Below are 11,083 nucleotides of genomic sequence, written 5' to 3'. Positions count from 1 at the left end.
GGAATACACATGATGCGCCAAACTGTCCTTTTCACATTCAGAGGCCATAGGTTTACATGTGTAAATAGTATGCTTTTATAGGCATTATAGGCATACTGAAGTCTTTGGAAACGGGTCTTTGAAAAAGATTTTTTTTTTTTTTTAAGTCCGAATCAAAGTAGTTCATGCACAGTTTTCTCAGTTTGCTGCAGTATGTGTTAGCGGAACAAAATAGCAAGTCGTGTTTTCACCCGGAACTTCCTCTGTGTTGGATCAAAACACAATGACAAAGCAAAATAAAGTTAAGTAACGCAGAGAATCAACGTTTTCCGCCTATGACATTTATCTTTTAAAATAAAATTGCGTAAGTGTATCAGTGGACAGATTAATTTCCCTGAGCAACTAAAACAAACAATTCAGGTGTTAAATTACAGTAGCCGCTCCTCTGGGCATAAACTGGACATTTTAATTTTAAAATTCTTAATGTATTGTAGACCTGCTGTGAAATATCCTGATATAAGCATTAGGGTAGGTTGCTCTCCTGCCTGACATAGTCTTATAATGTTACAGTCCACAGAAATTCAATGACAGTTCATTTAAAGGTCTCTGTTACACTCACATTGCTGATCAATGACTGCAGCCCTCCTGTTATTTTGGGTCCTCAGTGTTGTTGTTAACGCCCTCTTCTAAATGAGAACAATTATTTTGAAAGGCGCAGGCAGGAAGTCGCCGTTGCTAGTGGCAACTTGACAGCAGCGCAACGCCGCTGTCACGTCTTTCGTTTTCGTTTCTGCTCCTGAAACCTGGGTTATGTTAACGTTGTAGTTGTTGGAAAGGAACATGGCTGGCTTGGAGGTGTTGTACACTCACGTCGCGGGCAGCATCAGCTGTCCACAGGACGCCGTGCTGTGCTTCGTCCACTGGGAGATGATAACCAGCGGATACAGGTGCCTCGGCTCCGGAGACGAGGTGAGTTTACCTTAGTTAGCTAGCTAACCTGCAGCCCTGATGGAGCACGTCACACCAAACTGCGTTGAAAAAATCAGTCCGTTTTGCTTTGTCGTATTTGTCAGCCAGCGTGCAAGGATTTATTGTGGCAGATTATATGTATTAGTGACTTGGAAAAGTGCACTTTGATTTAACAAGATCTCCACTTTGGGTATGAATTGCCATGCACTCCGCTACGTAATGTTAATAAGATGGGGAAGGCCAAAGGAACGACAGGCATTTCAGAAGCCGAGATTTTGTCTAAATACATATTGTTGGATGGATCGCTTGCATGCCGAATTGAAGAATTGCTCCTGCAGATGCAAAAAGGCCTTAAGTTAATTTCTACGAAGTATGTGCGTTTGCCAGTTAGGGAGGCAACATGACATTGTCAGATCTTCAATGGATTCCGGAGTTGCATCCTACCAACAAGAGACAGTGAGGCGTGTCGGTGCTAGGCAAAGGGCCGAGCGCCACCGATGTCATTTCTTGTTGTTTACTGAGCTGTCACACACCCCGCCGACCTAACTCTGTTTTACTTCACCCTAGTTGAACTAACGTTTGGTTGTGCCTCATTCTACTGCCCATCACTGGCAATGCATGCTGGTCCAGCTTCAACCACCCCGTTTTGTTGATGTTATATTGCTCTCTCTCACTCTCTCTCTCTCCTCTCCCTGTCTGTCTCTGTCTCCCCTTTTCTGTCCTCTCCCTCTTTGTTTACATGGCACATTTTCTATTTCTCTCTTTCTCTCCTCATGTCTCTCTCTCCATCCCCCTCAAGCCTCGCAGCACTGATAAGAAGTCAGAGTTGCTGCCTGCTGACTGGAACAGCAACAAGGAGCTGTACACTCTGCGTTACCAAGGCAAAGACAGCAATGCCCAACTCCTGCTCAAAGCCATCGCTGTGGACTCCACTTTAATCTTCAATGTCATGGTAGGCACAAAAGTCATGAAGAACAGAGAAATCACACCCCAGATTACCACCTCCAACATCTAGACATGTTTTCATGAATGCAGTGTTTCCTTGTGTCTGAATTGGCATATCCATGTACTGGAGCAGAGCCAGTGGTTTCAGTGGTTTAGCGGGCTGATGTATTGTACTGCATGACATCCTGTTTCCCCTGTGTTCCTGTAGATCTCCTTTGTATGCTACTACACAAAAATGCCATTGAAAGCATACTTTGTGTATTGTTCATATAGCATTTTCAGAGACGCACAGGTAGTAATGTGGTTTTATTTGTGTGTGTGTGTGTGTGTGTGTGTGTGTGTGTGCAAAGACCTCCAGCACACAGCAGGTATCAGACCTGACGGTCAACATCAGTGATCACGTGGATGCTGACCAGCTGCACACATTTGACAGGTGCGTGTGGTAGGGATGTAATTTAATTTTTATTTTCCTCATCATTGTTCAGAGTTTGTCATTTTAGCAGCCAAAATCCACCAGCAGTGAGTTACTGATGAAAGAGAGTTGGGACCTGGTTGAGTGGATACTGAAAAAAATCATTAATAGATAGAGATAGATAGATACTTTATTCAACTATAATATAAAATGAACATTATTTTAAACAAATATGGTGTGCTTGTCTTGGTATTTTAATGACATTGATGTTAGTGTATTCTGAAATTAAAAATGAGTAATATAAAAAAAAATGGAACTTTTCATGAAATGTTTTAGAGAAATTTTTCTCTTAAAAAGCATGGACACTGGCACGCTAAATGTAATTGTATGAATGTGAAGCAGCATGAAATTGCAGAAGATGCTCAGCCAACTTTCCCCTGATAAATTTAAATAAAAATATATGTATCTTCTTCATCAGTGTCTTCAAAGACGTGGCTAGCTTGTCAGAGAAGGTGAAGACGCAGCTGCTGCCCTCCCAGGGCAGACCGGTGGGACGGAAGGCAGAGAAGAAGAGTCAGAGAGACAAGGAAGAAGAGGAGAGACAGAGAGGAGAGGACAGCGACCCTCTGCGCATTCCCCCTCGACATCCTCGCCACAACACACCGCCACACTGGTTGGTAATAAGAGAATACTTTGGTTACATGCTGTAGCACTGCTCTGTCCGTGTCTACCAGTGAGTTAAAGTTAGATGTACATGTTAGAATCTTTTCTTTGCAGAAGTGTTCAAGCTCAGTCAAACTGCTATACAAAATACACTGTGGAGAAAGTACAGGAACCAGGGTAAGGCAGTCTGCTGTGACAGTGTGCTAATCTGTAATACTGTACTTCTGTCTCTTTATTCACTTCTATAATAAAACAGCTTCCAAAATAATACTTTCAGCATATAAACAAATGCGAATAGGGCAAATTATGCCATTATAAAAAAAATAAATGTAAAATTCCTGGTACCCATTTTTAGTGTAATTACAATTACTTTTTAAAGTACTATCAGATTGTTTCTTCCTGGCACAAAGTTACTATGTGGAAGTTTCCTGCAGATGCTGCCTGCCAGATCTGTTTTCCAATTCAAATAAGAAAGTAACAAGAAAAGTTAATTTCCTCAAAAAATGGGTACTAGGAGGTTGTTTTTTTATGTATTGGAAAAATAAACTTTGTTCACATTTGTTTATTTGCTGAAAGTGTTATTTTAGAACCTGTTTTACTGCACTATGGAAGTGAATGGAGAGATAGAATAGTATTGTGGATTAGCAGCCCAGGACAGCACGAAGCAGCTAATGAGGATATTTCACCACCACGTGGACTGATATAGCACACAACCCAATAGTGTTTTTTCATACAAGTGCTGCATTGACTCGGCACACCAGCCCAGTGTGGCTGGGATTTGCAACTCCTTGACAGCAAGGCTACCCACATGAAGGTGTGTCTTTAACTAACAGTGATGTCCTTCTGCTTGCCTGTGGGTGTGTTGACTTTTTTTTACCAGCCCCCATATGAGTGTTATATTTTCATAAACTCAACAAGACCAAGTCGAGACAGCTGCTTCACATGAACAATATTAGTATCACTAAGAGATTGGCCAAAAAAAACAAACAAAAAAAAAAAACATGGTTAGATCATCAACTACAATGCAAGTTGCTCTGTTTCAGGGCTGTTCAATTTCTCTTTGACCAATGAATGATGACAAAGCCCTCTGACATCACTGCAGCCCGCTTGAGGACGTGCTTTGGCCCCACTCCAGAGATGATCCATCTGTGCGGCTCAGTAGAATTCAGCTCAGACAGAATTGCCTGTGGAACTCCACAACGCTGTGCCACAGCTCAGTTTTGCTTTAAATTCTATTGTGTCTGTTGTGTCTAGTATTATACAGGCCAAACAAAGTCTTCAAATTTCCTCCCTCAGATCTGCAGACTTGGTTCTTTGGTCAGCAGCTCTGGGAGACAGGTTTCACCTTTGTAAATACTGATTCAGCTACTTAGGGTCATTAAAGGAAAACTCAAGCCTAGAACAACTTAACATTTCAAAACAGGGACTGGTAACTAACATTGCATTTCTGGTGTTGTTTTGTTGTTTAATGTTGTATTTTTTTTATTCCACGGCTAACTAGCTAAAAGTGGCTCCACTGACATCACTGCGAGATATTCTCTGCACAGCTACAGTGATGTTAAAGTCGAAAGAATTTTTATTTTTTTATCTGAAACAGAAAGTTGTCAGGTTTCAGTGTCAAGACATCAGAATAAATCACCAAGGGTTTCTATGTAAACAAACAGGGAGAAAACCAGCATGGAAGAAGGAGAGCACACTTCTTGATCCCATTAAACTCCATTATAGCTGCAGCTGCTCTTTATGTACATCATGTCTGAAAAATGAAATTACACTCAAAAACCACAAAACAGCCCCAGAAAGAAACACTTCAAATTGCCAGTCGCTGTTTTACACTCAAAACATGTGAGGGCCATTACCTTGAAACAGGCTTTTGTGTGTATCCTGATAATGTGTACACAGACACACAAACTCACACACACACACACAAGCAGCCCAAGCATGTCTGTAGATGTGCTGAGTTTGTGCCTTGTAGAAAGTCTAGACTACAACAGCAGAGAGTGAATGAGAGCAGTGTGTGTGTGTAGGGGAGGGTACGCTGCCGCAGTATCTTTAATGCTCTTATTTAATATTTACAGCTGAGACACTGGGCTGGATGGATGTTCGCATTGAGACACGGAGGGAGGAATGAGAGGGAGAGGGAAGAGGACTCTGTGTGTGTGTGTGTGTGTGTGTGTGTGTGTGTGTGAGTGTGTGTGTGTGTGTGTGTGTGTGTGTGTGTGTGTGCGGGTTGAGATGCAGCAGTCAGAGTCGGGAAGTGGCAGAGCTCCAGAACAGATTCGATCGCTCTCCTCTTCACCCCTTTTCTCATCTCCTCATCCTTCTATCCATCTCTTCCTCCTCTCCTCCCGTCTTTCGCTCTCTCCTCTTCGCTGTGACCCGATCAGAGCAGATGAGGTGATGTCAGCACTTTATCGACCTCGCTGCCGTCGCTGCCTCGTACTGAGAAAGCGAGAGAGAGAAAGTGAGAGAGGAGGAAGCGGTAATGAGAAGGGGAGAATGCAAGTGACAGAGGAGAGAAAGCAGAGCAAAGTAAATGAGAGAGGGGACGAGAGGCAGACAGAGGAGACAGAGAACCATACTGAAAGAGAGAGGGACAAGGAGACAGAGAACGAGGAATAAGAGGGCACTCTGAACGGTGTAGTCTGTTCAGAGTGAAAGTGAAAAGAGGGTTGGACCGAAAGGGGTGAAACAGAAGAGTTAGACAGAGGGAAGAAAGAGACAGTAGGAACGATCAGAGGGCCTGAGGGCTGGATGGATAATTCAGGGTTGGTTTAGAGGTGAGGCGCCACAGCATAATGTAAGAAAAAAAAAAATGGAGAGCCAAATCAATTTTTCATCAGCTTATTTTTACAAGTCTATCAAAAAGTAATTGCAGCCTGCCCCTGTGATTAACTTTGAATAATTAATAGGTTGTTATAAGCACGAGCGTGCTAGGTGAGAAGCTGATTGACTGACTGACTGGGCGGCCTGCACAGAGACTATATGCAACGTCAAGGCCGTAGCTTGTAGATGATGTTAATTCAGTTTCATTCAATGAAATTTCAATTATCGACATGGCCAAAGCGGGTCATTGCAGCACCAACGAATGTAATACAAATAAGAACAGAACTAACCAGACAAATGGAGGGAAGTAAATCAAAAAAAAATTCACCAAATGTGCATCTTTGGCTCTCCACTTTGTCAGACTTCCAGAGCACATGTGCAAAAGTGCATTCGTAGCTGTTCATATAATAAAATCTGCATGGAGTGGAGGAACGTTGGGACAGAAATGAGTTCAGGGCCCTTAGTTACCAAGCTCCTCAGAATTGCTCACAGGAATAGTCCTCAGAGTGTCCTTCCCACCACTCAGAGAAGGACAGTTGTCAAGCCTCCCGAACATATTCTGAGGGAGGAGGAGGAATTCTCCTATCGCTATTTTATGACAGGCCCAACTGCAAATTAAAACTGATGATGATGTACTTTGGTTTTGTTTTGTTTTGTTTTGTTTTGAATAGAAAAATAAAACACGGACTATTGAAATAAGATGAATAATTATCCAGCCAGTTACATCAACATGATGCCATGATTTTTCCCCTTAATAGATTTGACCTTAATAGTGTGTTAATTCTAGCATCAAAGAAATAGGTCAGGTCGAATGTATCTTAACTTTATCTGTAAAAGGGCTTTACATATAAAGTACAGAATGCTGTGCAGGTTGATGTGGCGAAATAAAAAAAAAAAAAAGATGAGAGCTGAGAGAACAAAAAGAACGGAACAATAACTTAAAATAAATTTGAACTTTGTTAGAGTGCTGGCTTGTGTTGTCACCTGGGTGTTATTTGAGTCCACATGGTAGTGGAATATGCTCATTAGTTGCCCTGTGCTCCCCTGGACCGATAAAACAGAGTCTTGTATTTCTGTCTCTCCATTTCACTTCCATAGCGCAGCAAGACAGGTTCCAAAAATAAGACTATAAAAATAAGAGCATATTGAGCATAATGCCATGTCATGTCATTTCCCTCTTTCCCTGTTCTTTGAATTAGAAAGTAGATCCGGCAGGTAGCATCTGCAAACTTGAGCATAGTAACCATGTACCAGGAATAAATGGCCTGATAGTACTGTCACAAATAATTATAATTACACAAAAATAGTTTTTTTTATATTGACATAATCCACTTTGTTCACATTTGTTTATTTGCTAAAAATGTTATTTTGGGAGCTGTTAGGCCTTGCTATGGAAGTGACTGGGGAGATACAAATACAGTGTTCTGGACCACCTGTCTATCTATTAGTAAATCATATCTACACCATTGAGAAATTTTAACATAAGTCATCACATATTTACAGAATGTTTGTGTAGCGGTCAAGAAAGAAATGTAATGCACCTGTAAATGTGTGTTTGTTTCAGGCCCCCTGGCCCCATGGTTCCTCCATTTGCAGCTGGAGGAGCAGATCTGGATCCCTTTGGGTGAGCCGCTCCTCCTCCCTCCCTCTCTTAACAATCCTACAGCTCATTTTGTGGAGCCCATTTTCAAATCTATATTTTTGTGTCAGCCTGGTCTTGTTCTAATCTGGGATTAGGGGACTAAGAGAGTTACCCTACACAGTAACATGACAGACATTAGTGTTATGAAAGGCCAGTGGATTACTGGCACCAGTCCAGCGTCAGCTCCACCAGCTGGTTCTGCAGCTGTGGCCACAAATACCAGATTCGAAAGAGACTCCCAAAACTCAGAGCAAACACAGAAGTTCTAGTTTTTCTTTCCTCGTTGCAGTGTGTTACACCGCATAACATTTTAAATCACCGAAAATGAAGTTAATTTAAATGCAAACAAAGAGTGAAACAAAGAGAAAATATACTTGACCATGTGTCATCCTCCCTCCCTCCTCAGGTCTCGCGGTGGTGGTGGGATGATAGTTGACCCGTTGAGGTCGGGGTATCCCCGCTCTGGTTTTGACCCATCAAGCGGCATTCCAGACATCCTGCCCCCCGGGGCTGTTCCTCCTGGGGCCCGCTTTGACCCGTTTGGACCCGTGGGACGACACCGACCAGGGTGAGACACACATACACACACATTTTCTGTTTCTCCACTCACATGAACTCATTTGTTTTCTCTATCCCTTTTTATCTCATTGTCTCTGTCATTTCTCTTGCTTACACATTCCAAGTTACACACACACAAACACACACACACACATACACATACACACACACACACACTTTAACAAAGATTCACAACCACCTGGTGTCAGCACAGAGCACTAAATTGGGTTTCACTCATTTTATTATTCTTTATTATTATTTTCTGCACCTTGTGATGCCAACTGAAGAGCTTTGTATGTGTGTATTTGGTTGGTTTTTATATGCTTGTGAGGTTTTTACATATTGTCCATAGCCAGTGACACAAAAAATACACCCAAGTGAAGATCTTACTGTCAGTTCTCTCTTTCAAAATGTTCAAGGCTAGAGGGGTAGGGATTGTTGTACACATTAATGTTTTAGGGATTGATGCTTTACATTGTGTTTCTTCTCTCATTTTGTTGAAAGAAGTGAGCTCTCTTTCTTCCATGCTGGAATTCTCCTCGTGTGTTTGTTTTCATATTGGTGAATATCACTGAGGCTGAGTTATTTTAATCTGACAGTGGATTCACTTTTGGATAGTAGAGTAATTTCAAAAGTGAAACACCAAACAACAAAATGGCACCAGAAATGCAATGTAAATCCCTAACCTCTGCTTTAATGTGTTTTAGTCTGAACTGTTCCTTTAAGGGGGTCAGTTTAAGGTAAATAGTCCACCCTTAAAGTGTTGCTACACATGTCAGTCCTCTGGGCAGTTTCCCACTGCAGGTGAAATAGTTCAAAATGACTGGCAAAGAGATGAGATGAGTTTTAAACTTGTGGAGGTAACTTTGTGGAGGTGGCAGAATTTCTTTTAGCTCAATAAAATTAGTTCCTCCTCTCCGCTTGAATTTGAGGTCAGCAGTGAAATCACCTGGTGGAGTTTTTGGTCGGGATGCAAACCTGCAGATGCTCGGCTCACTATGGCACGTGGTTGCCTACGCCAGAGCTGAGCTGAAGCACCGTATCTATGGTAGACTAGGCAGAGAGTTTTGGGGGGAGGGGAAGGGAGCGTGCACAGCAGCAGTGCACAGTGCATGTGCATATGACACGATTTCCTCTGAAGTAGCGATGCTACCTTGAGGCGATTGCTTGTTCGTTTCGTACCCAACACATTTTAACAAGCAAGATTACAGTCCTAGGAGCATTCTGAAAAACATTTTTTTCTCTGTGCATTTTATTTGGTTCGGACCCTCTGTGTTTCATGGTGATTTGTCGAATAAAAGTTACCCACAGAATCATTAACACCTCTTAGCTTAAGCCAAAAAGATGCCAAACTCTTGTTGTTGCTTGGAACAGGCAATAGCGCTTGTTCTCAGTGAAAATGAGAAAAAGTATCTACTGCCACATAAGAGGTGCCAAGAGAATACCGAGGTCCAGCGATAGATAATGACGAAACTTAACAGATTGTCCTCACAACTGTGACAATGGTGTGTGTGTGTGTGTGTGTGTGTGTGTGTGTTTTCCAGGCCGGACCCAGACCACATGCCACCGCCTGGCTACGACGACATGTTCATGTAGGGCTTCTGGGTTTCTACTGATTCATCCAACAGCTCCCTGTCTCTCAGCCAACAGGGCAGGGTTTGGTGCCCCAAATAAAGCTCTTCTTTTTGTCTTCTATTTTTTGAGGAGGGTCATTTTTATACATTCGAAACAAACGATCTCTCTGCACTTAAAGTAGAAAAACAGAGTGCATTCCATCATTGAGGTATTCTTTACTTTTGTCAGTGCAGAGGCTAAAGCATTACTACACACAACAGAAACAGTCATTTGTGATGTTCCTGGCCTTTCACTGTGATCAGGCTCTGCTTTTTTTTTTTTTTTTTTTTTTTTTTGTACATTAGTACGCCTGGACAGTGGAGTAGAAAGCCAAATCATGTTCAGTTCGTATAACTAATGTATAACTATATAACACATGTATAAGTAACACACTCTTGATGCAAAATTAATGTTAAAATGCATTGCAAATCAGTTTCAGCCAGAGTGAAGTGATGTGCTCTGATGGAAAAAAAAAAAAAAAACAACTAAAATGCAGTTGATGTAATACTGACATCAGAAAAAATCTTGACTGATGTTTTTTGTTCTCTTGGACTATAACTAAAATAATGGATGTGGAAGTGCATTTTATTAAACTCAGAGCAATAGAGGCACTTATACACTGGAATATATTCAAACATCTTTCTGTCTGTTCTGCTTTGTCCTCATAAAGTCGTAGTCTGACTGGCATACATGCATCTGGAATTCTTGCTTGAGTTTTTGGACTTGAGACAGCCTGTGCTATGCTTTGAGGCTGGGTGGACTTGGATGTAGACAGGCTGTCCTGTAGTTGAAAGGTCACAAGTTCGATCCCCATGTGTGTATCCTGTTAAAGTGTCCTTGAGCAAGACACCGGTGTCCTTGTGCTGTCATTCCAAGTCACTCTAGATAAGAAATGTAAAAATGAAGTAGCCAGATAGCATCTCCTTTGTCAAGTCTCTCCTCCCCAAAGGCAAAGCCCTCTTTGTCTTTCTAACCTAAAAAAAAGAAAGACTAACAATCTGTTTAGATTCTCATCACCCCTTTGCACTGTGTCATGTAGTTAATAATTTATTGATAAAAATTTTACATGACTTTGCTCTTTTTTTGAATTGCCACTTCTATTGTGGTTATACTGAGTGAAAGGGTTTAAGAGCTGATTGTTCTTTACATTTGGTGATGTTTGGCTTGCTGTTAACTTAAAGACCTGCTTGGTCTTGCCAAAAATGCTTCAATAAAAATCTGAGACTTTACACTCTGGCGTGTGTTACTGATGTGAAGTGCTGCACTGTCCTGGAAATGGGTCATGAGGGAATTCAGGAAGGGAAAATGAGGTGATTATACACAGTGTGTGTCAGTGTGGCTAAAGCCAGTGTTCCCCAGAGAGGAGCGCTGACGTGGATCTGTGTTAGGCCGCGACACTTTGGGCTGGACTGTGTGTGCAGGGCTGGCCAGGGACACAGACTTTGTAATGACATTATAAATTCAACAGAAAAAAATGA

The 11,083-nt window shown here is 41.8% G+C and overlaps 1 protein-coding gene across 2 annotated transcripts; it reads left to right on the top strand.

Moving 5' to 3' along the window:
* The first annotated feature begins 710 nt into the window (after positions 1-710).
* psmf1 (proteasome inhibitor subunit 1) lies at positions 711-10,834 on the top strand. 2 transcript variants are annotated; one of them, XM_030051707.1, is made up of 7 exons: positions 711-948; positions 1,748-1,900; positions 2,244-2,326; positions 2,784-2,978; positions 7,356-7,415; positions 7,840-8,001; positions 9,536-10,834. In XM_030051707.1, exons 1-7 carry the CDS (start codon positions 820-822, stop codon positions 9,585-9,587), a joined length of 834 nt encoding a protein of 277 aa, XP_029907567.1. In that variant the 5' UTR covers positions 711-819; the 3' UTR covers positions 9,588-10,834. The 2 variants fall into 2 exon arrangements, with proteins under 2 accessions (XP_029907567.1, XP_029907568.1); XM_030051708.1 differs by having other exon boundaries at positions 2,784-2,979; positions 7,360-7,415.
* The last annotated feature ends 249 nt before the right edge of the window (positions 10,835-11,083 follow it).

The sequence above is a fragment of the Myripristis murdjan genome, chromosome 5 (genome assembly GCF_902150065.1).
Source record: "Myripristis murdjan chromosome 5, fMyrMur1.1, whole genome shotgun sequence".
NCBI lineage: Eukaryota > Metazoa > Chordata > Actinopteri > Holocentriformes > Holocentridae > Myripristis > Myripristis murdjan.
This window is presented reverse-complemented; position numbering and strand designations above follow the sequence as displayed.